The 26694-nt window shown below is 40.0% G+C and overlaps 1 protein-coding gene across 1 annotated transcript in view; it reads right to left on the reverse strand.

Moving 5' to 3' along the window:
- IMPG1 (interphotoreceptor matrix proteoglycan 1) overlaps nucleotides 1-23101 on the reverse strand; it is an 83347-nt gene extending 60246 nt beyond the window's left edge. Inside the window, exons 1-3 of the mRNA XM_083497428.1 lie at nucleotides 23030-23101; nucleotides 22678-22869; nucleotides 11165-11853 (exon numbers count right to left, since the gene is read on the reverse strand). Coding sequence (XP_083353554.1) covers nucleotides 11165-11231 — 67 coding nt within the window. The 5' untranslated portion in view covers nucleotides 11232-11853; nucleotides 22678-22869; nucleotides 23030-23101. The remainder of the gene's footprint in view (nucleotides 1-11164; nucleotides 11854-22677; nucleotides 22870-23029) is intronic.
- Between the last annotated feature and the right edge of the window lie 3593 nt (nucleotides 23102-26694).

Below are 26694 nucleotides of genomic sequence, written 5' to 3' on the forward strand. Positions count from 1 at the left end.
CCTTCTTCAGAATGAGACAGGGAGGCAGAAAGCCTCACGAGGTGGGTGGACAGAGATGGGTAGAGTATGGCTGGTACAGGCAGTGAGGCAAGCAAGTGGGAGGAATGGTGCTTGGTGCCCGACACAACTGTCTCAGCTTGCCTCATTAAAGTGGCAACATGATGTAGTTCACATGCTGGGTTGTTGTTTTTTCCTGGGCCCAGTAAACAAATCTATTATTTTTCATTCAAGATCTGTTTTTCATTAACACATTGTGAAATTTGAACTCAGGCCTCCCTAGTCCCCATCAAACACTCCACTGCAGGAGTGAGGAATTTCTGGCCTGCAGGCTAAATTATGTTCTACTTTTGCTCAGAAAGCTGTTTTTAGCTAGTCATGCCCACATGATGTTAGGTGTAGGGCAGATAAAGCCACAACTGCAATGAATAATTGGGAGCTTTACCTTCCTAAGTGGTGCTTACATTCTGGCACCTTTAAATGATGCAAACGCAAGTCTCTTTGGGGTTGGTTCCTCTTAAAAATGCCTAAACTGGGGTTTCCCAAACTTGGGTCTCCAGCTGTTTTGGGACTACATTTCCCATCATTCCTGACCACTGGTCCTGCTAGCTAGGGATGATAGGAGCTGTACAAAAACAGCTGGAGACCTATGTTTGGGAAACTTTGGCCTAAACAAAGACCCCTTGCAGCTGGTTCTTGCAGCTAGCATAAATATTTGCTGTAAAGGGCAAAAAGAAAGCATTCAGAGGTTTCATTTTCCATCACTTTTTTGAACACCGCACATACTTGCTCTCACATGATCTTTCATGTACTTTTTGTTTCGTCACTAGGCACAGTCAAGGCCCTCCTCTCCCAGACCAGGGGGAAGTAAGGCAGACAAAGGATTCACAGAAAGACGAGAACACATTCACCTCCTTTGTGAGGTAATTGTATCTCCCTTGTAATCCATTTCTAAAATATAAATAGATAAACCCAATATCCCGTGTCTTCAAGCTCTCCACACTTGGAAAGACCATTGTTGACCAGCCCCTCCCCCATATCTTACTTACATAGATATAGTTACTAGTAATTACATACCTTTTTTCCACCAAAGAGCAAAACCAACAAAATGCAAGCCACCACATTGAGCACCTTTTAAAATATCTCACTTGCCAAGTTCTATAGCCTCTCAGTAACAATATATCCTTTAAGAAGTCCTGTGACATGAAAATTACTCGTACTACTATGAATTCCCTTCCTTTCCTTCTGTAGGCGATTAAGCTTGACTCATCCTAGCTTCACATAATTCTAAATCCTTGACAGGTGAACTTTGATATACCTGTTCTCTCTTTTTCTAAAAGTCAACAGAAGTTGATTAGTAGGGTGTTGACGATCCATTCCCATTTGCACCTGATACCACAGCCAACCAAATCATTTTTAAAGGTGTAGTTCTGCTTTCTCCCTGGGGAGGGCACAATGCGTAGTAGCAGAACTCATTGTGTGTCTTGACTCTTAACCATTCTCTGAACTGTGGCAAGTTGCATAGCTGGCCTGACTCTGCATAAGGCTGCTTTCTGTATTCAACAAAACAAATACAATTCAAACACCAGAAAGTAGCAAAGGGCCTTGCTGTAAAACACAGTGCGGGACCAGCAGCCTCCCATTCAACTGCTTGAGACAAAGAGGAGTATTCCAGGTTCAAATAGCTAATCAGTACACACTGAGCACATATATACATCGTGTGAAAATTCAGGACAAGGATATATGAATTTGCTTGCTGAATTGGACCTTATAGATTCATGTCTGAGAGTGGCCAACTGTTTGGAAGTCCACAAGTGGGGCAAGAATGTAGGGGTGTTGATGGAGCTTACCTAGCTTGTCCCAAGAAGGAAACTTTGGCAGCTCAAAGAACAGGAATGTATCACAAGCCCCAAAGTATCCACCATCTTGGATTAAAATCCAAGTCTGAGAAGGATTTCCCATTTATCCTCCACCCCACCCACTCACTTTAAAACATTCACTCTGCAGGGCAGCTTAGTTCCCTCTCTCAGCTGCTCAATTGTGCTGGGTGTAAGCATGCTTTAGTAATTTGTGAAAGGATTTAGCCCTAGAATCCATTTTTAATGTTAGACCAATTCTAGAATATGTAAAGTAACAGTTTTAAGAAGTGCTTTTGAGTATCCTGCATTGCTTAGTAACCACATTCCGTTCTACTTTAGTCCTACCACAGCTAGTGGCAGGACTTGTCAGTCTTGGGCTCCATCCAGCTTCTCGCTCTTTAGAAGCACTACATATATGAGTTTGTTAATACATATATTTTCAAATAACCTCAGAAGCATGGATAGTTAATCTCCAGCCTCAGATTTGCCACATATAACAAATATTTTATGCTATTATCAGTGTTGTATCTGCATGTGACATATTGGCTAAGCATGATAATTTTGCCCTTTTACTTAGTTCTGGTTATTTGCAAAGGCATTTCCTGATTTCTGTACTGTGAAGACAGCTGTGGAAATACTCTACCCCCTCCCCAATTATAATTCAATTGTAGATAGGCAGACATCTGTCACACACCGCTGACCTTTCATTATCACTTAACATTTATGTAATGTTTTTCTTATTCGTAATTCTGTGCTAATGTTGACTCACTGGTACGTCGTTGAGGCACTATTCTTTCTATTAACAACTCTTTCCCCTTGCCATGGTCACCCAGATTCTTTTGACAGTCCTCCTGGAACAAGCTAGCCCTCAATGTTGGTGCCCTATTCATGGCAGCACTTGATAGCGTCAAACATTAGATCATTAGATCATTTCATTGGTTGATGACAAATTCATTGACAACCACCACTCAGATCCTCCGCAACCAGTATGGACCAAGACTCTCCACAGCATGAGAAGACAGGTTAACTCTTCTCTCAGTACTGTTTTCCTTCCAAAAGCTGTCCCTGGAATAACCATTAGCTTGAATTTTAAAATAAAAAAAATTCCTTCCAGTAGCACCTTAAAGACCAACTAAGTTAGTTCTTGGTATGAGCTTTCGTGTGCATGCACACTTCTTCAGTGGTATCTGAAGAAGTGTGCATGCACACGAAAGCTCATACCAAGAACTAACTTAGTTGGTCTTTAAGGTGCTACTGGAAGGAATTTTTTTTATTTTGACTATGGCAGACCAACACGGCTACCTATCTACTACTTGAATTTTAAAGCGTGTGTGTATTTAGTGGGAAAATCCAATATTTAAGTATGTGTGTGTTTTAGTATGAAAATTAAGCTTGAGGACCAAACAGTTCAAAGGCTTCTGAAATTCACATATTTGGTTAGTGGGGAACACTAGCCAAATCTTTGGCAGCTGACTTATAGATTAATGTTATTACTTACTACAAACCTTTCTATAGTACTTTCACATCTCATTCTCCTCAACATGTTGTTTGCATACCCCTTCTTGAGACTAGGTGCAAACTGGAGAACACAGAGAATGGCAGGTGATGGTAGGTGGCACCAGGGGTAGAAGAATCAGGGAATCACAAGTAGGCAGAGCTACCTGGAAGAGCCACACTCCTCCCTTGCAAAGACACTAAGAACTGAGTACAAGGCTGCATGCATGCTGACATGAGAATAAGTTCCACTGAATAAGTTCCACTTCTAAGTAGGCCTACATAGGATTGCTTCGCCTGTGCCACTGACCTCTCTATCACACACACACACACACACACACACACACACACACACACACACAATGAAAGTAGATCATAGTGATGCAGACTCAAAATAAGAAGAGAGAGCAGAGAATGAGTTATTACAGCATGAGGAAATTGGTGAGAAATAATGGACTCATTTGAGGGGCACTGTCACAGCTGCCCATAGCAAAAAAGCATAAAGAATATGGATATGTAAAATAGAAGACTAACAAAATGTAGAATGTGGACCAAACAGCTGTAGGTGATCGCATAAAACAAACCTGCTAAAATTTGAATAATTTTGGAGGAAGGGGCAATAATATCCTGAAGGTCAGCCCAATGCTGGAAAGCTATGAAAAGCAAATTATTTCTGTCCCATAAGATACTTTCAAAATGCAGGCAGGACTGCCTGATTGATTAGCAAGGCATACTGCCTTCAGAGTACAGTGGTACCTCGGGTTACATACGCTTCAGGTTACATACGCTTCAGGTTACAGACTCCGCTAACCCAGAAATAGTACCTCAGGTTAAGAACTTTGCTTCAGGATGAGAACAGAAATTGTGAGGCAGCGGCGCAGCAGCAGCAGGAGGCCCCATTAGCTAAAGTGGTGCTTCAGGTTAAGAACAGTTTCAGGTTAAGAACAGACCTCCGGAACAAATTAAGTACTTAACCCGAGGTACCACTGTACACCAATTACTAATGGGAAAAGTTGCATAAATTCAGAGACAAAAGCAGTATTGGATGACAACTTCCCCTTCCAAAAATTATCAAGTGGATAATTTTATTAGCTTTCTTATATATGCTGCTAAGCAAGCTAAGAACAAGAATTACATTTTCAGCTGCTGCACTGCTTGTATTTAAATTACTAGGCAAAACTAATGATGGAAAGGGAGCTTTAATAATTAAATACAGATCAGTATTTAAATGTGGCAGATGGGCAAATCCAATCAAGAATATGCTTATATTATAATATGAACATTGCAATACAGTCAGAACAAAGAAATAATACTTGAGTCTGCCAGCTGAATAAGAAAGACGTATCATTCACATACTATACAACTTGAGCAAATTTTTCTAGTAGTAGCATTTCCCATTCAGTTCAATGGAGGGGGAGGAATATTCACATTCAGAACTTTCCCTTTCTTATAATACAAGTTAAAAGGGTAGCTCCTGCTTGTGTAGAGCTTTGGCTGTGTATTTGGAGCTGCTAGAGCAGGACTAATTCTGCTCCCTTCTCCTGTGAATGGATACAGCTTGCTAAAAGTTTGGTTTCGCAGCCATTCATCAGCTCTCAACTGGATGTACTAAAGCAGCTGGCCCTTAGGGAATCTTACTATTTAAAATACCAACAGTATGCACAACAAATGTATAGAGCTATACAGGCTCTATATAAATGCCATCACCCTCATTACATGCCTTGACCTTAACATTTTGCCTCTTTATAAGGCAGTTCCAAACTTATACTATAAAAGAGTGTGAAGACTAGTTCAAAGTAGGATTTAGTCCTCTAGGGAAAATAAGTAAGGAGCTGAGTTGGAAAGAGCTGGCTGGTTCTTTGAAAAAAAACGTAACACAGACTCATGCACTAAGCCACTTGGAAGACCTTTTAAGAGAGGTGGGACAAATAGTAAGTTATTGTTAATAACAAATTATTTAAAATTCAGAAAAAACAGCAATTGAAGGGACATTAAACACACTATTTATTATCCCGTGCAAGTATATATACTGGGGTACTGTATGCCCAAATATTCCTGTCTACCAACAACAGTTTTCATTTTGGTACTTGCCCCTCAAAAATGGCAGTGCCTTTTTGGTCCCCTTCTGTGCCTTTTCAAAATGCCTCCTTAACAAATTGCTCACTTGACTTCCTAGGGTTACCATTCTTCAGTGACCAGCTCCTTCCTCAGTGTAGAGATGGGAGGGATATTCAACTGAGTTTGCATTTAAAGGTGAACCTACCTAATGTGCAATACAGGAACTGAAAGATAAACAGCCTTGGAAATCTACACTTCTCTGCATTTTGCAAGCGAGTGAGTTTTCCAGTCAAGTAATGCTTACCTAAATGCATACTCTACAGCAAAGATTGCACAAAAAGGTTGCATACCTTAATGAAGATACCATAAAACTGTATTGTTGGCTTTGCATAAAAATGTTAGGCAAAATTCCACATAGAACTGTGTGTATTAGGAGAAATTCACACTAAAACGCTGAGGAATTTTCATGAGGAATTAAAAAAGAAGAATTTGCAAATGGATGTGGAAATGTGGAGAACTAAACTTAAAATGGGAAAAAAGAGAAACAAATAAACCCAAATCCATCGATTCACTCACCCCTGCCACAGAGTCTATAGAAGTGACTCAGAATAGGGATTGTAGGCTGGTGGTAAAGACATTAAATTTGCATGTGTTAACTGAAATGGATAGATACAAATTAGTTTAGAAATGATTCCTGTAAATGATTGTTCTAAATAGAAACTCAGTACATGTCACCATATTGGGAAGACTGTGGTCAGGTGATCTGTAAGCTCATCAATCTGTTGATGAGCAACTTCAATGTCCCTCTTTCTTTGTCTTTAAACCAGGCTTGGGCTAGGATTGTCCTCTGTAAATATGGACACATAACCACAACCATCCAGGTGTAGTAGATGGAGCTTGTCTCCAGTGCACACAAATGCAAATGCGTCTATATGCACACACAGGCAACTGAACAGCATAGATTGCAATGCTCTTCTGACCGGTTTGAAGTCACAGTAAAATTATGAAATTAAAAAGAAAACACCAGACCACAGACTACAATAGAGTGAGCTTCCTGCCAAGAGTACAGTACTACTCAATATTAATTTGGACCTATTGATTTGGATCACTATTGTACAGAGTGTCTGTTAGTAGCATTAGTTGCCTTGTTCTCGCACTCCAGAGTCCCCCCCCCCCATTTTCCCTGTTATTATCAAGTCTACTTGTCTCAGAGGAATAAGACACTAGTCACCATGCTATCAAGAGTCAAGCATGCAATGCCTCTATCTAATCTAACTGACCAACACAGTCAATTCAAACACTTCATTGTATATATCTTCTTTCGGAAGTAGGCAAAAGGCTTCCCCCTCCTGATCTTAAAACATAATAGTTTGGACACAGATGGATGGTATACAATAAATATTACAAGCATATCTATCATGATGACTAGTTTATCCCTATGTCATATTTATAAGTCATACTTCAATAATACAAAAAGGTCACTCCCAGGTCTTGTGTTAGAGAACAGGTTGCATGCATACAGCCAATACAACTGCCTATAGTATTTCCACTGTGAACAGAAAATTTAACTTGTGGAATGGCGTTGAGCACTCAAAAGCTTGTAGCCTTGTCTAAACAAAAGAAAAATTGTGATGAGGGCCTCTTGGTACAGATATTTTTAACCTTCTTCTTGAGGTCAGTTATATAAACAGAGATCTTTAACAGTTGCTAGTCACTGCTGAGGCCGTCAGGAGGGGAAGTGGAAAGCCAGAAGTAATTAGAATGATTTCTCAAAGCACATAGAAAGCTTTTGTGCGCCTGTCTGAATAAACTGGTGAATATTTATTCTCTGACCTAAAACTCACATTAGGCTTCCATGAACCACATGATCCTCATATTCTTTTCTGAAAAGGAAAGGACACAATGTAGAGGTACTTGATCTCAATGTGTAAGTAATTTAGACAGAGAACATGTCCACATATTCATATGACTCACTGAGTAACTCCTGAATCATGTGATGATAACATGGATGTGTGAATTTTGCTTTGATGCCATTCAACAATATTGCACTGTTTCATCAAAGGCAACACAGTGTGTGATAAGCCATCAAGGGATGGAACATCATCAAGAGATAGTACATTCACATGTGGATGACCCAATTAAATACAATATAGGGTTGTTGTTTTAATGCTTTCAGCAACATTTCACCATTACATGATTTTCATGTATAACAAAAGAAGTCAATAATACTGTGACAAGAATGATCATGCATCTTGTATTAGTAGTTCAGGGTATGGAAGAAAAATATTACTAGAATTCTGCTTAGGAGGGATGTGTGTGTGTTGCCAGCTTGTCTGAGCAACCATTGGAATTACGCCTAATATTCATGGAGCCCGAAGAGGAAATTCCAAATAGCTTTACTGTGCTAAGAAAGGATGAGGAAGTACCATAGGTCAGTGGCACAGCACGTGGCTAGCAGGCAGAAAGACCCAGGTTCAATCTCTGGCAGCTGCAGGTTGAGAAAGAGCACTGCTTGAAGCTCTGGGGAACTGCTGCAAATCACTGTAAGGACAAAACTAAGCTAGAGGGAGCAATGGATTTGGGCTTGGTAAACAGCAGCTTCCTATATCCCTGATGTGGGTCAAATCATCTGGAAGTCTCCTCCCAACATTGGGTGTATTTCCCTCTAATTCTCAACAAGAAGACTTACAGTTATTATTTTTTTAGTTTATTCTTTATACCGGTGCATTGATATTTGGAATGTTCGTGAAGTTGCACCTTCAAACCATGAAGATATACTATTTCAATTGTGTCATGGGAGAATTTTGTTGTAAGGATAACAAAGTTATTTAAATATAAGTAGGAAGTCAATATATAAGTCAAATTAATGCTTTCGTAGCACTTTGTCCATGTATGACAGAATGTCTTGCATCTGCCTTTCATTTGGGTATCAGATTCATTCTGAAACAGTGTTTCATGTCTGAGACCCATTATCAAAGCTAATAGTTGCTGAAAAACAGAGGTAGAGCCAAGATTAGAAACTGAATTCTAGGATGTGGATTAGATTGCTATGTCAAGAGTAGGCCCATAAACTGTTATGCCATGACTGTCCTCATCCCAGTGTAGAATTTAACATGACAGACCTTCCTGGAAGATGACATTACTGTTGTGGAAAGTTTCCAAAAGATAGTTGGATGAGGAGAACCTACATCACAATTGGCTCTGGGGAAGCTGCATAATTGCTGTCTCTGTCTTTACTCAAGCAAGAAACTGATGAGCCCAGTATCAAAGCGGTCCTTTCATCCGAACAAATAATTGAAGTTTCTTAATGCAACTCTCATAGCGTTAATCTCTGTCCAGGCATAATGACAACTTCCTGGCAGTACCTTTAAATAAAATATATATCTGCTCAAATCTCTAAAGGCTAGCCATGTTAGCCTGCTGCACCCAAAACAACAAAGCCTAACAGTGTGGTCCTATCCATTTCGACTCAGAAATAAGTCCTATTGAATTCAACAAGGCTTACTCCCTGGTATGTGGAATTATGATTGTCATCTAACAAATTCATTATGGTACAAGCCTTTGTGGACTGCTTTGTGGACATGAAAGTTTATGCTATGATAAATTTGTTAGTCTTTGAGATGCCGCAAGACTCTGGTATCAAGTGGGTAGGGTAGGGGTATCAAAATATGTGCATACATTTTCATGCCATACTTCCAAAAAGGAAAAATGGGGAGGGGGAAAATCACATTGGGAAGACTATAACACAAACTGACAAATACCAGCACTGTTTAAGATAAATCTTCTGATCTGTCATAGCCCCTATGCACAGAAATAATCTTGAGTTAAGCTGTCTGGTGCAGGTTCAAAGTGTAAGAAAAAAGAGATTTTATTATTTAATCCTTTTCCTGTCCCCTCCTGACCCAGGTAGTTGCCTTGTGCCTTATCCTCTAAATGATGACTTCTTGGGGAAATAATTCATAATCTCTATCAGGAAGTTTCAGACAGTCACTTTCTTCTTCCTAAAATGTCATCTAGTATGTCACCTAATTTCAGACGGGTTGAAATCCTCAAGAATTATATAAGAACAAACATATATTTCCATATAATAAATTTCTTTTTTAAAAAAGGCTACAAGATTCATACCCTTGTTAATTGACAATCTGTCAAATAAGTTTGTTTTAATTGCTTTAAAAAGTTCATTCAATGCAAGAGCAGCGAATCTCTACCCACATTTTGCTTATAGCTCTTGCTGCAGATAAGCATTCACTTTTCTCTAGCATCCAGGTGTCCCAGTTTTTAAAACAGTATTAAAGGATTACATTAACTGGATTGTGAAAATGAAAGATGGAATAACAAACAATGGTTTCAAAAGACAACTGTAAGTGGTACTACTACTTAGCTAAATTATATTTTTCTCTAGACAAATATTCTCAACGTTGATTCTGATCAGTGTTTGCTACAGCTATTTGAGTATGTTAGTGAATGATTATAGCTCCTATTATCAGGCAGCTTAAGAAAAATAGCAGAAAAATGACTGCATTGTTTCATCTAGAGACATTATTTCAAAACAGTATTGGGAACACACTGTCATTAATCTATCCCTACTCATTTTGACAATCCAATAAAAATAGATTTGATCCTGAATCTCGTTGGACGTTTACCTGCCTGGTATATGTATGAAGTTATTCAATAATGAGTGAGGCAGTCTGAAATATTTGTGGCATGAGTTAAAATCCACTCATTTTTTGTACTTCACTTTTCATAGGAATATGCTGGACAAACCCAGAGTTTGAATGTGGACTGAATCCTTGCATTTTTAAAAAATCCAATCATAGCAATGTGAATTTATCTATTTATTAAAAATGAAAGAAAATCAGTACACTAAATGAACTAATAAACAATAACAAAATCCCCCACCCAATTGCTGTTTTCTGCCTAGAAAGAAAAAGGGAAACATAACAGTGACAATGCTGTTTCTGTTACACAAAATTCAAAGCGTGCGAACTTTCCACTTCACCAGAAGAAACATAGCCCAGTTCTGATGTAGACTAAATGCCTTTGCTTATATTAGGACTCCATTCTAAAACAAAGTGAGACTTTATTTGTTTGTTTTTTTAAAACTAATTCACTGCAAAAGTAGTATGTACCATTTTATTATCATTGTTGGTTCTTGCCTTTCTCAGCAAACACTTAAATAATGTTTTAAATCCCTGTACAGCATTATCATTAACACATAAACACCTTGATGGCAAGTACATCTGCAGTTTTGAACTATAGCAGTTTCTCTTAAAATGAAATGGAAGCACATTATCCACCCAAAAGTTATTTTTAATTAAGCCTCACTGAAACTAAAAGGAAAAATTGGTAGTGAATTTGCAACTAACTTAAATGACCAACTTTAGCTGGATTAAACATTTTCAGCAGAAATCCATATTTACCTCTTCACATTTATTGCCCTTTTTGGTTTTGAGATTATATGTGTCTTACTGAAAGGTCTAAATTGAAGTGCATCATCGACAGAGGCTAATTTGACTGAATCAGGCATACTAGGAATTTTTATGAAGGGTAGCACAAAAAGTTTCTGTAATACAGCGATAGTGAATAGGAATAACAAATCCTATAGCAAAAATTACTCTTCAATGAAAGCATGCCCAAATCTGGAGTGCAAAACACATTTTAACATTCGCACAGTAAATTTGGCATTTGTTCCTCTCAGCTAAACCCCTTGCCTCCCCCCCCAACTGAAGCATCAATATACTTTAAGATATACTCACCTTTGCTTCCTTGAACTTGGAGCGCGAGCCAAATTATAAGAAATATTAATCCACTTTTCAGATGCATGCTGCTTTTTTATCATTCACAATGTTCAAGGCTGGTTATTCAGGAAACAGAACTTACGTTGGACTAGGAACAAAACTTCCTACTAGCTGCGTCCCCGTCCCCCCCGAAAGGGGTTGCCAAACCCCAAGTCGTTTAGAATGCTCTCTGGCCTGATGTGTAATAACAGCTGTGGATGCAGAAAACCTGAGCAAATTCTCAAGCTCACACCTGTAACCCAGAGAGAATGAAAGTAGAACTGGAGTGAGAATTCACAGAAGAGTGACGAAGTTTAAACAAGAAGAAAAAAAAGCAGTGTCTGTTTCTGGAATAAGCTGTTTATCTGCTGCTCAGACATAATCCCTCTTATGGTCCAGCTGGAGGAGCTGCCTTCATCTTCTTAACCTTCTGGAGTGGCATCTGTCAGCTCGCAGTAGACTTTCAGTAGCACCATGATAAACAACGGAAGCCTTCTTCTAGTGACCATTACCTGTCAACCCTTGCCATTTGGACATCCCAGTCATGTGGCCTATGTCACATCAAGAAGCATCGGCAAATGACGGCAGTAGGAGAGCCCATTACTTTGGTGAGGTGCAATCATAGCTAGCGAACATCTTCCAGCAAGCTGACGGTGCGGAGCCTTTCCCTTAAAAACAAATCAAACCATGAAAAGGCTGCTTTAGCAATGTCTGAGCAAGCAATGTCATGACTCAGCAGGAAAGTTCTGCAGCAGTCACAACTTGGAGCAACCAATTCCAAATTAGATTAGGAGGGGGTGGGGAGGGAAAAGAAGGTTTCATGGGCAGAGACAGGAAAGTAAGAGGAATGCATTCTGCAGCCTGAAGCCGAACACAATTTGCAATACTGTTAATGATAAGTATTTCCTTCTACAAATCAGCATTCCATTCCATAATAATAGTTGGACCTATTGTAACATTTACCTATCCTATGTTTGTGCCAGGGTACTGTTATCTTTATTTGGTTAAAAAGAGGTTGCACGTCTTCCAGAAAAAGCAGGGATAATGATGGGATTGGTCTTTTCATTCTCTTGCATATCTTTGTTTGCCCTGGTTAGGCTTCACACTGTGAGATTCACTGGCGGCAAGAAACTTTCCTAGCGCTGCAGGAACAAGTTGCTCTCAGAACAACCTTCATTTGAACCTGGTCAGAGTTCTATTTTTACTTGGGATTTAAACAATGGCAGAAGAAAACAAAGATCGCCCTCTGTGATCTTCTTGTGGCAAGGATTACAAAGCCGCTGCTGTTGGGACCCCAAATTGACCTACCCTGCTACCTGTTTATTATTTTTAATTTTTTACAGTCTTTAGGAGTATGGATTTATGTTTTCTGAACAAATATTTCTTCCAGCCTGCTGGAAATAAAGAGAGAAATTTGTGCCAGGAAATCAGCCACCCTGAACAATGGAATTCTGGATTTACTATGAGCTACACATGAGAATACCAGCAGCACTATAGCTATGGTGATATTTATTCTTTCATAAATACTGGGAACAACGTGCAACTCCAACCATAATTAAGCCGTGTTAAAATCACAACATGAGAGGATGAAAAGACTAAGTTGTCTGTTCTTTAGGAGATTCTGTTCTTTTACACACTGCAGGAATTCTCAATGCAACATCACCTCTGCAATGACAGTGAATGGATTTTCGAGGAGGACTGAATGTTCTCTGAAAGCCTTGTACTTGCTCTGTAGCCAAGATACCCATTATTAAAGGATAATTAACAAAACAGATAAACATAATCATGGTCACTAGGAAAGGCAGAGAAATGGAATCAAAGTTTTTGAAGAATGCTTAAAAGCATTGAGCCCAATACTGAAATAACACCTGGCAGAACCAATATTTGATTATTAGTTACCCAGTACATATTCAGAACAGAATAATCTACTACTTAGCATATTACTAAATTAATGTGTGTTTGCACAAAATTACTTGGCACCAGACTCTCTTATCAAACTTTGCTATTGAGATTGTAAGTGCATTAAAATTAACCAAAAACTGATAATGTATTTTGCAAAATTTCCATATTGCTAACTTTAATAAACTTAAGATATACAGCAACTTTGTGAAAAGACTGCAAAACTTCTTTTTCACAATAGGCTTAACAGCACATTTTAAAACATAAACATAAACACATCATACCATTAGAAAAGCCCATACAAAACACCTACACTTCATTAAAATGTATATAAACACACAAAACAACTTTCCATGACAGCCACTGGAATTTTTGGCAGCACATTGATATGAACAGCATCATCTCACATGGGAATAAACTCAAGTGAATTTAGTGGGAATTATTTACTTGCAAATAAAGACAGGAATGGGCCGCATGAATGTTTCTCTGATGGAATTCATACACTGAGAGCTATCTGTAAATCCTGGGTATTTTTACAGTACCTTATCCATATTTCCACTTAATTAAAAAACCTGGTAACTAAACTTGATAACTACCACTGTGAAAGCAAACAAGGATGATAAACACTCATTATAGCAAAAGCAATGCTATCAAGGGACTGTTGCTTCTCTAAAGTACTGCTGTGTTTAATTATGGGTCACTGTTAATTAATCTAGAAGTGCTTCTTCTAGCCGGTTTGCTGTCATAAATAATTATACATTCTTAAAGAGGCAAAGCTTTTTTTTTTAATGGCTGTATTTCAATGGGACATTATAAACATACAAGTGAAGCATAGCAGGGCAGTGCTTGAAGCTGAAGCATTCATTCAGCCAAGAGAAGCAAATACAGATGAATGCCAGAAGACTTCATTTGTCACCGTCTGTTCTCCACCTATCAAGGAACATGTGGGTAATAGCTAGGGATGGAGGAGAAATTTGGTTGTGTTCCTATCTTAATGCAAACCTACCTAATTTGCATCCAAGAACTGAGGCATGAGTATAATTTACATTTGCACTTTTCTGAATTTTGTGATGCAGTGGTCCCAACAAAAATGTGTACAAATTTGTGTATTATTAGGGAGAAATGCCCTTAAAAATGCATATACAGTGGCACCTTGGGTTAAGTACTTAATTCGTTCCGGAGGTCCGTTCTTAACCTGAAACTGTTCTTAACCTGAAGCACCACTTTAGCTAATGGGGCCTCCTGCTGCTGCTGCACCGCCAGAGCACGATTTCTGTTCTCATCCTGAAGCAAAGTTCTTAACCTGAAGCACTATTTCTGGGTTAGCGGAGTGTGTAACCTGAAGCGTATGTAACCTGAAGCGTATGTAACCTGAGGTACCACTGTAATAGTGAAAAAGAACATTTAAATGCATACTAGTAGGGAAAGAGTCTTGCAAAAAGATGTCTAATATGAGACATTTTCACTAAAATGCTGGTGGATTTTCATTAGGACTTTTTTTTAAATAAAAAAATTGCAAAATTTGATGTGGAAATGTGTCAAAGTGAACTTAGGACTGGTAAAACAAAGGAACCAGAGTGGACTGCTTCATTGATTCCTAATTAACAGCTGGTTTGTGCAATTCCCAAGATGGGGGATCAGATATTGTTGCTTTTTCTTCCCAGTACACCCCCATAGGAAAAGGGAATTGCTGTAGGTGCAGCTTTTATGCGGTCAAACTTTGCACCCACAAAGAGACTCTCTTTCAACCAATAGAGATTTTGACATGTGCAAAGCAGGGGCAAGGAGGCTCTGTGTCAAATCATATTCCTAGACCAACAGTTCTTGGACCCATATCCAATATGCTGCCATTACTCCCATCTCACACATGTAGGCGGCAGTGTAGTTGCTGCTCTCATTTCTGACCCATCCCACACATGAAAATTATTCAGATATACAAAGCAGGATCCTTGTGCTGGATAAGCTATCAGAATTGACTGAATATGAACTTTTATCCTCCCGTCATGTGGTAATGGGAATGGCTATTTAGTACAGAGTATTAGGGACGCGGGTGGCACTGTGGGTTAAACCACAGAGCCTAGGACTTGCCGATCAGAAGGTCGAGGGTTCGAATCCCCGTGACGGGGTGAGCTCCCGTTGCTCGGTCCCTGCTCCTGCCAACCTAGCAGTTCCAAAGCACGTCAAAGTGCAAGTAGATAAATAGGTACCGCTCCAGCGGGAAGGTAAACGGCGTTTCCGTGTGCTGCTCTGGTTCACCAGAAGCGGCTTAGTCATGATGGCCACATGACCCGGAAGCTGTATGCCGGCTCCCTCGGCCAATAAAGCGAGATGAGCACCGCAACCCCAGAGTCGGCCACGACTGGACCTAATGGTCAGGGGTTCCTTTACCTTTATTACCTCACTTCAGAAAAGACATGAGCATCTCCCATCTGCAGGAAGCTCAGTATGCACATTGCAGAGCTTTGGATCATGCCCAGGGCTGAACCAAGCTGAACTCCTAAATGAAAAGCTTTGAGCTATTGCTTGCATATCAGAGAGTGCCTGACCCAAGGAGTTGCTGACTCAGTTCTTCACCAACAGAACAAAAGAACACAGGAAGCCACATTATACTGACTCAGACCATTGGTCCTCTTAGCTCAGTAATGTTGGCACTGACTGGTGGTGACTCTGTGGGGTCTCAGGCCTATCTCTCCCAGGTCCACTTGGAGATGCTGAGGATTAAGGACTTTTCATGTGCTCTACTACTTCCTTGCTTCCTTCACAGGAAGCAAGAAGTTTCTTTTTTTGTCAGAAGATTGTGCTAGGAAAGTTTGACAGGCTTTGTGTCCACTGATTCCTGATGTATAAAGCAGCGGCATGACAAAAACACCCTGTAGCACTTCTGTGTGTGTTTTCTGAAAAGAACAATATTGTATGTAGAAGCTTCTTTTCATTGTGCTTCTAAGAACTCCTGCTCTTTCATTGTGTTTCTTCCCTACTTCTGAAGTCACACCTGTGGTTCTGAAGTTACTACACGGAGAACTGAATCAGAGAGAGAGAAAGGGAGAAGGGAGGGAGGGAAGGAGGGAGGGAGGGAGAGACTAATGTAAGGGCCATTTTCCTCATTATGCCGAGACAAACAATAGTTAAATACATTTAATTAAAACCATCTGGACATCTAATGGTGCTATTTATCACCTGTTCTGCAAGATAGGTGCATCTGAAAAATATTTTTCAATGTGGAAAGTTAGTGAAGCTCATATACACACACCTGCAACATGAACCGGATGAAGATTAAGAGTGGTATTCAACTATGTATTACTCAGAATAAATCTGCTGAAATTAATGAGCACAATTTAGTCAAGCTTATTAATTTCAATGGGTCTACTCTAAGTAAAACATAGTTAAATACCTACCTAGGTTTCCCTTAGCAGCACAAATGCTGTCTGAAGTTGACAGGATGCCTGGGAAAGGTTACTTACCACTGAACATTTAGCAACAGAATTCCTAATATTGTTTATCTTTATGAGCTGTGACAAAATACAAGGAAGTGAACTGGCACACCTATAAGCAATCTCCTATTCATTAACATGCCTTCATATTAATTGTTATTTCTCCTTATCAACACACTGAGTCATGCTGACAACCGAAGCTTGAACTATATATTTCAAGATTTTAACACTCTTACCTTTTTTTCTTTTTTGAGTTATTACAACAATGCACCTCCGCTATCATAACTTGTCAACAGCTGAAGCAACTGGAGAAAACTATCCTGTGTGAAGTCTAGTTGCAGGAATTCAATGGGTGATGCTTTTTCTATCATGTTTGAGAAAAGTCACTTGTTGCATTTTTGTTTTGCAGCTGTTAAAAGAACTGAAGTCATGCCAGTAAAAGTGGAAATCTAAGTGTGAAGACAGAAAAAGAAAAGAATGTGTGACAACAAAGATAATAGAATTTGGATGGGGTGTATGTGGAAATTGTTTATATTCATTTGCTGTATATTAAATGTCATCTCTTCATTACAGTTCCTTTTATGTCCTCATGCACTTGATGAAATTATGCTAAGCATTTAGCTGGCCTGGGAGAAAGCCTTATTGAAAACAATTGGACTTACATCTGAGTCAACATGTATGTGATTGCCCTGTTCAACTGTCAAAAATTTTGGGAACCATTTTAACATTGCACATTCTGCCTGTTGAGAATGCTGCCTTTTCATGTCAAATAGCATTTGATTTCTATCATTTTTTTAAAGTTTCAACTCACAGAATTGGCTGTGACTATTTTTTACTTTTACAGACAGTAGCCTGCATATCTCTGCAGCCTATAGTTATTTCCTCCCATTCCTGTTGCTATTGGGGGTCCTTTATAGAAAAGGAGTTGCTTTGAACACTGAGATTATGTGGCTGCCATTACTTAGCTTCACTGCTTTCTTTTGGATTGCGTTACTATGATTCAAATCCCTGTTTGGTCCCCCAGAACTCAAATATAACTCAATTCATTAAATTGGTTTTATCTAAGATTTTGGCGCTGATGTGTGTTGTTCTAGTTTAGCTGGACCAACATTATTCATGTTCACAGGCACACCAAGCAGTGGCAGAGATATATTTATATCATAAATCCTATTAATGTTCTTCCAGTGTTTTTCCCCCCACCTCATGACTGGAAGACTGACCAAGATTCAGAAAAGTAATGTAGGCTGAGTGTATTTTCACTTAGTACCAATATCAACTTCTGTGTCACTTTCTACCTTTCACTATTTTTATGACACATGCATAGAGCATACCTGTGAAAAAGCATTCTTTTAACTCCCCACTACACTCTGCCTCTCTCCATATAAATTGACCCAGACTCTATGATCATCACTTGAGGCCTTTCTTCAAATGCTTCCTCCATGAGAGGTCCGGAGGATGGCAACACAAGAACAGGCCTTTTCTGCGGTGGCTCCCCAGTTGTAGAATGCCCTCCCCAAAGAGGTTCACCTGGTGCCTTCATAATACATCCTTAGGCACCAGGCGAAAACATTCCACTTCAACCATGCCTTTGGCTAACTAATATTCCATGGCCTTTTAAGTGTTTTTTTGAGAGGGGGTTTATTGTTTTGCCTTGTTTGTGAACCGCCTTGAAATCTTCAAATGATGGATGGTATAGAAACTTAATTAATTTAATAATAATAATAATAATAATAATAATAATAATAATAATAATAATAATAATATTTCAGCACATGATTCAATTTTTTTTAAAAAATAATATTTCATTGCCTCCTATGTTGTCCCTGCCCCCTCACTATTTTTAACATACTTTCGGCTTGTCTCCAGAGTGGTACCCATTCTTTTGGGTGTGAGAGGAAGACTTTCTTTTTATTCCCCAGGGATTTTAAAAAAAGGTTCTTAAAGGGCTTTTTAAAGGCTTAAAGGCCTGTAAGGGTTTTTGCAGGATTTGGAATTCTGACGCTTTTAAGATCCGCTCGTGCTGCTTGAAAATCCTCCTGTCTTCAATTTATGTTATGCCTTGATTTATCAGCTACTGAACTTGGTGCTGTATTTGCATTTTGTGGCTGGCAGGGTATTTAAACATCTTTATTCTAAGCCACCCAGAGAACTCTGGTTATGGGCCAGAATATAAATGCTGTCAATAAATAAATATTGCATCTAAAGAACTATGCTGACATTTCACATTCAGCGTCATCAATGCACCATTGCTAACATGTTCTTAATGAGCTTAGCCTAGTTAACTTGTACCCCAAACCTGGAACAACACAAATCTATTCGCATATCCCTTTCTTCAACTCTTCAAAAAAAGATTGGTATTCATGTCTAATGTGGAACAAAAATGCTATTCTCTAATATTGAGAAGCTGACTACAGTCTTCTTAGTGCTATATGTATAAAGACTGTCCCTGCCTACATACAAGACAGCTAAATGGACACAATATAAAAGGAAAGGGAATGGGGAGGAAGACTAAAGCTGCACTGAAGGAGCTGCTTCAGCACTGGCTGATGGATGGAGTCAGGTTGGTCTTCTCCTTCCCAAGATCTTGTTCCTGGGAGGCAGGGAGTACAGCTTGCAGGTGGCCCTTAGCCAGTGACAGAGGCCAGAGTATGCCTCCCTTTGGTTCTACAGTGGTACCTCGGTTTAAGAACAGCCCTGTTTACGAACTATTTGGTATACGAACTCCACAAAACCGGAAGTAGTGCTCCGGTTAGCAAACTTTACCTTGGTCTATGAACAGAACGAATGGTGGAAGGGCACCGGCGGCAGGAGGCCTCATTAGGGAAAGCGTGCCTCGGTTTAAGAATGGCTTTGGTTTAAGAACGGGCTCCCGGAACGGATTAAGTTTGTAAACTGAGGTACCACTGTATAGTCCTTATGCAACAGCTTTAGGAAAGCCTTCCTCTTCCCCTTTAGTTTTTAGGTTGCAACTTTAGGGGCAACTTTGAACTTTTTTATTTTGTATTTGAACTATTTTTCTTAATATTCTGTTGGAAGCTGCCCATAGTGGGTGTCCAGATGGGTGGGGTATAAATATATTATTATTATTATTATTATTATTATTATTATTATTATTATTATTATATTTTATTTTAACAAACACTTAACACAGGGCATCAAAGACAGCTGTATGCCCTTTTTTATGCATTTGAAAATGAATCTTGCATACCTCTGCTAAGGGGCATGTGTTTCTGATATGGGCAATATACAAATGTAATTAATAGTAGTAGTAGTAGTAGTAGTTGCTTGTACTTCCTGTTTCTATATTAAGAATAGGGCTTTTTTCAGCAGAGCTCAGTTCTGGCATCTCACACGTGGGTGCCATCGCACTGATTAAGGATAACGATTTTCTATATTTGCCTGATAAAATATGATATTTTTCATCTTTATTAAAATGCCACTAATAAATACTAATAGACAAGTTTATCTTTGTTGCCTTCAAGATAAAAAAGAAGTTGGATTATGGTTGCTACATTATCAGTGTTCCAGATTCTAGAAGAAGGTAAGAAGATGACGGCTGCAAAGCCAAACATAAGACCTGCCAGACTATTGTCTTCAAATCCTCTTTCTCTGCTGAGCATTATCTTCCTTGATATGGTGTTGAGAAGGCACAGCTTGGATTACTGAGCTCGATTTATGTGAGGTGAAACATACAGATGTCCACAGAAACTGCCAAAGGCTCCAGGAGGTAACAGGAAATTTGTGATTGAGAAGAAGATGACACTGTGGAGAGAACGCAAACAAAAAAGAATGATGTAGCAAGCCCAAGCAGACTGTGAGAGTTAAGTTGCTGTTTTCCTTGGCAGGTTTCAGTTCTGTCCCTCTGGTTGTTTTACAGAAGGCTGGGGGTCCATTGGTTCATGCACCACACAGTTAAACTGTGGAACTCATTCCCACAGGAAGCTGTGATGGCCATCCACTTGAATGGCTTTAAAAGAAGATTACAGTGGTGCCTCGCAAGACGAAATTAATTCGTTCCGCGAGTTTTTTCGTCTAGCGAATTTTTCGTCTTGCGAAGCACAAAATCCCATAGGAATGCATTGAAATTCAATTAATGCGTTCCTATGGTCAAAAAAAGTCCAAACAAAGCCAAATTTGGTACAACAAGAGTTTATTAAGTGCTCTTTAAAGTCACACATACTGTAAAGAGCATTTCAAAAACTGAAGGAACAATAAATTAAGTTTCTAAACATGACAGAAAAACATTTAAAAATCAACAAAGTGTACAGTACATTTTCTAAGACTCTGGGGGACAACTTGAAGAAGGTTCCTCTTCCACTCTTTGCTTCTTGCTGAAGAACCCCCTCCTCAACTGTTCCCCCAGCCACCCACCACACAGAAATTCAAATACAGAATTTTTTTTAAAAAAACAGCAGAGTGCCCCAATGGTCACAAAAAATCATAAAAATGCAGGGGGAAAAACACACAAGCTTCCAGATTCTTGCAAACCCCTCCCCAACACCAAGTCCTTGAATTCCAAACACCCCAACCTAAAATCCAAAAACCCCCAAAAAAGTTTTAAAAGTTTAACTTACCAAATGGCTGCAAAAGAAGTTTTGGAAAAGCTTCAAAAATCACCAAAGTCTGCAAAAACCTCAAAAAAGGCTACCACACCGCGTTCTATGAGTTGCTCCTCGAAGTCAAGTCGCAACGGTATTAACGGTGTGAAGAAAAAGGAAACAAACTTGCAAGACGTTTTCGTCTTGCGAAGCAAGCCCATAGGGAAATTCGTCTTGCGAAGCAGCTCAAAAAATGCAAAACCCTTTCGTCTAGTGAGTTTTTGGTCTTGCGGGGCACCACTGTAGATGAATTCATGGATAAAGCTGTCCATGGCTGCAAGCCATTTTGGCCACGGCCTGCTTCCACAGTGACACAGTCAGAGGAAGTGAATCTTCTGAATACCAGTTGCTGGAAACGACAGAAGGGGGGAGGGCTTGGGTGCACGGATCCTTCTTGCAGGTTTCCCACAGGCATCTGTAAGAACAAGATGCTGGACTAGAAGGGCCATTGGTCTGATCCAGCAGGCCCTTTTTATGTTCCTATCAGGGCGTCCTCCAGGTGCCCTTTTTCTTGCACTTCCATGATGATTTGTACTCACAGTGATTAGTACTCATGATGGGAGTCATTATACAGCACATGGTCCTGCTTTAAAAACTGCACCTCCAAAGGTTTTGGCATAGACAAACTGTTTCATTTCCAGCCAGTGCATGTCCTGTGACTTCTTGATCAATTCCTGCAACTTTCTATACCACAAGCATTCCAGTTTGTTTTTTTGGTCATGCTAGAGCTCAAGGGAGCCTCTCCAGGCAGCAAAAATTGGCAAAACATCTCAGACCAATTAATAAAGAGCAATGACTGTCACCAGTGATTTCCCCCCTACAAGAATGTTTAGGGGTACAGTGGTACCTTGGGTTACAGACGCTTCAGGTTATAAACGCTTCAGCTTACAGACTCCGCTAACCCAGAAATAGTACCTCAGGTTAAGAACTTTACCTCAGGATGAGAACAGAAATCATGCGGCAGTGGCACGGCAGCAGTGGGGGGCCCCATTAGCTAAAGTGGTACCTCAGGTTAAGAACAGTTTAAGAACGAACCTCCAGAATGAATTAAGTTCTTAACCTGAGGTACCACTTTAGCTAATGTTTAGGGGTACAGTGGTACCTCGGGTTACAGACGCTTCAGGTTATAAACACTTCAGCTTACAGACTCCGCTAACCCAGAAATAGTACCTCAGGTTAAGAACTTTACCTCAGGATGAGAACAGAAATCATGCGGCAGTGGCACGGCAGCAGTGGGAGGCCCCATTAGCTAAAGTGGTACCCCAGGTTAAGAACAGTTTCAGTTTAAGAACGAACCTCCAGAACGAATTAAGCTCTTAACCTGAGGTACCACTGTACTCTCATTTTCCTACTCATATTGAAATACTGCCCCTCAATGAGGCACAACTGTTTAGGGGTATGCATCCCCCTGCGTCCCCCCAGGGAAAAAGCCCTGACAGTTGCTATTCCAAAGTTTCCTCTTCAGTACAGCTCTCTTTTTTTGTACACAGGAATGTCAACCTTTTGACCTTTTCAATATTGGTTCCAGGAGTCGCTCACACAAGCATGGCCATTGAACCCTTACTTTTTCCCCAGTGCCACAAAAACTGGAGTCGTTGCTCCCCGTCTTCCACCCTCTCTTGCATGCCGGTCAAGGCTGGACATTGTTCTTGGGCACCATCTGCTGTTCATTGTGAGGCATTGCCGCGCTGTATTCCAGTAAGAGGGGCAATTCAGATGAGTGTGCTCACTCTCTCTTTTTCAAATACATATGGATCTGTAAAAAAACAAACTGTAAATCACTTTGCACGTTGAAAAATGCTATGGGTATTGAGAGTATAAAATAACATGTAAATAGAGTGCATCTTAGAAGTATATATCGGCACATGCATTTTAAAAGGCCTCACAATCAGCTCCAGTATAAGATGCAAGCCTACCTGTGCTAATGTGAGTATACAGTTGGTGACCACACAGTCATATTGGAGCCCTAGCTCTGCATTCCTGGACCAATGATTGTCCCTCTCCTTGCTGCAACCTCCTTGTCCCTCACAAGGCCAGTTACACCAAACAGCAGATCGGGAATAGCCAGAAGCCCTTCCTTAGTCTTCCACTGCACTGAACGCCAAGTCAAGAAATCAAGATGCATAGTACCCAAAGCCTGTCATTTTATTTTGGCAGCTGAGGCAGAAAACCCCACAAGTGCCCTCTCCCTCTCCATGGCAGTAAAAATTCAGCTACAAGAAACAATCTGATGCCCTTTCAGGAAGCCCAGAATCAATTGCATCAGGAAGTCACTCCCTACTGCCTAATGGAACTTATCTTGCTCAGATCTAGTACCTTGGTTCTCAAACGCCTTTGTACTCAAACAACTTGGAACCCAAACACTGCAGACCTGGAAGTAAGTGTTCCAGTTTGCGACCTTTTTTGGAAGCCGAATTTGCTCTGTTTTGAGTGTTACACTTCCATTTTGAGTGTTATGCTGAGGTCTGTCTGTTTTTGCTATTTATTTTGTGTTTTTGTGGCTCTTTTTTGTTTTGTTTATGTGACTGTGTGGAACCCAGTTCAGCTACTGATTGATTGATTGTGTGACTGCAGTACATTGTTTATTGCTTTTATTTTAATGGAGCAGTGGTATTGTGAGATAGTAAAATTCATGTTAAATTGCTGTCTTAGGGGTTGTTTTTAAAAGTCTGGAAAGGATTAATCCATTTTGCATTACTTTCTATGGGAAAGCGCACCTTGGTTTTGGAACGCTTTGGTTTTGGAACAGACTTCTAGAATGGATTAAGTTTGAGAACCAAGGTACCACTGTACAAAATTCCTCTACAGAGTGGGCTGTAGAAAAGGTCCTGCAGATGCACAGACAATGCTATTGAACTTAAAGTCTATTGTTGTCCAAGTCATAAACATCTTGGGATCATATACTTGGCTTTGTCTGAGCTATTATAAAATTAAAAAGTGTTATTTAAATGCAGGTCCACTTTTCATTTTTTTTTAAAAACACATTGATTTTTATTTATCCTTGTCCCAGTTGTTTGGTCCTCCTGGGGAACTATTGAGTGCCCAGGGAGGCTGAATGAATAGGACATAGGATAATTTAATGAATGGTGTTAACAAGAGCAATAACTGAATGATTGAGGCAACAAGGGCTTCAATTTAATGAATGGGGAAAACAGGGGCAATAGCTGAATGATTAAGGCAAACAAGAACTATACAGTGGTGCCCCGCAAGACGAATGCCTCGCAAGGCGGAAAACCCGCTAGACGAAAGGGTTTTCCGTTTTGGAGGTGCTTCGCAAAACGAATCTCCTATGGGCTTGCTTCGCAAGACAACAATGTCTTGCGAGTTCCTGCTGGTTTTTTTTCCTTCCCCCCTTTTTCTAAGCCGCTAAGCCGCTTATCAGCTGATCCGATCAGCAGATAAGCCGCTAAAAGCCGCTAAAAGCCGCTAATAGCGCTAATCCGCTAATCCGTCAATGGGCTTGCTTCGCAAGACGAAAAAACCGCTAGATGAAGAGAATCACAGAATGAATTCTTTTCATCTTGCGAGGCACCACTGTAACTGATCTGCTTAGTACTTATAGTGATGGCACATGAAGTGCCAGGCATTAGAGGAAATCTTTAGAAAGATGACCTTCAGCATATTGTCATTGCATTCAGAAGTTCTCAAACTGTTATCTGCAAGTTCCATTCAGATGGCCTACGGAACATTTGCTGAACAGTGATGAAGCTCTGTGTTTTCCCCTGTATTTGATTCCTCCCTGGCAATGGACATTTTTGCTCACCAAAACAGGAAAATCCACTGCACTGAAGAGGAAAGACTGAAGTTATTAAAATAAGAAATATGTGCTCTGATTTGTAGAACAAAAGTTTTCCTAAATGGTCCTTTGAGACCCCTAGCAATTTTCAAGTGGCCTGTAGGGAATAAAAACTTGGAAAATGCTTGGTGTGAATGCTTCACATCCCATGTTTTAATTGCACCAGCTGTCCAGCCCTAATAGCTCAGAAAACTTTCCAAAAGAGATGAAATGAAAGAAACAAAATAAAAAATAAAGATCCCAACAGCCACAGCCAGCACAAAATGCACACCCCACCCCCACTGCGGTATGAAAATGAGCTAACGTTAATTGAATTTACACGTTTCTACTGCTACATGACTGCCTGATCAAATTTTCATTCTTCATAATAGCTTTATATCAACATTCGTTCTTGCTAACACAGTAACAAAAACCTACCTCTTAATGGTGAAATGATTTCTTCCTAACCAAATCAGAGATTTCTATAATGTGAGAAAACATCTTCAGTTCCTCAGGATTCCCCAAATAGCACCTCACAACAGAAAATCAACAACTAGCTAAGCAAATTCAGCAACAAAATGAGTGGAAATGAAATGGTAATATTTTTGTATAAAAATGTTCACTTTTTTAAAAAAAACAACTGTACTTCACTTTATTACAAACAACATCAGGAGCAACAGTATAGCAAGGAATGAACAAATCAACATTGTGCCACTTGGATCAATAGGTAAGAATAAAACACCACGAGAACCACCTGTCGAATCAGGCCAATGGTTCATCTGGTCCCACACCCTGCCTGTTCTCACAGTGATTAAACAGATGCCTATGGGAAACTCTCAAGCAGAATTCGAGCACAGAGCACAAACAACAACAGCAACAGGTCAGTACCCACGTACCCCCTCCTTCCAGAAAACTCACCAAAATGTCTTGAAGTTACAGGAGACTGCTATGTCTTTTCCTGTTGAGTATGCCTGCTGTTTTCTGTTTCAGAAGAGCCTCAGACCCTATTACAGGGTTTGAGAAATGCACTTGACATGTAGCACATGTTTGCTGGTAGTCCTATACACGTCTACTCAGAAGTAAGCCTCACTGAGTTTGACTAAACTTTCTTCCAGGTAAGTAACTGCATGGAACTGCAGCCCTAATTACAGTTACAGTTTACCTTGCTGTATTTCATCTCAGATTAAAAAAACACTCACATGAAAAAAGTAGTAAACATTACTCAGGTTTCTTCTGCATGAGAGAATATGGTGGCTGGTGAAGTGAGTCTTTGGTGAAGTGCCATTGAAGTGTGATAATGCCCCTTGCTTGCCTGGATGTGTGTGTGTGTGTGTGTGTGTGTGTGTGTGTGTAGGTGTAGGATCTTGCTATGGTTTATTCCAGGCATAGGCAAACTCTGGCCCTCCAGATGTTTGGGGCTACAATTCCCATCATCTCTGACCACTGGTCTTGTTAGTTAGGGATGATGAGAATTGTAGTCCCAAACATCTGGAGGGCTGGAGTTTGCCTATGCCTGGTTTACTCAGTCACCATATTTGGGACCAGGGATCTCATAGCAACTGTCTTATGATGGATAAGGTATTTGGCTAGATCCTTAGTCACAGCGGTACCCTGTCAAAGGACTTCAGGAGGGGTGGCTCTGTCTGGGAGTCCACACAGGCCAATACACCTCTCCCAATTACAGCCTATGTGGGGTTGTGGAACCCGGCCTATGTTGGGGTTATCTATCTGATGCTGGATACACGCCCAACGCCTTAGCCAAACCTACACTTACCTGGCCTAGTTCAACCCAATGCCAATCTCCTG

Source organism: Podarcis liolepis (genome assembly GCF_965112155.1).
Source record: "Podarcis liolepis genome assembly, chromosome: 3".
In the NCBI taxonomy this organism is placed as follows: domain Eukaryota; kingdom Metazoa; phylum Chordata; class Lepidosauria; order Squamata; family Lacertidae; genus Podarcis; species Podarcis liolepis.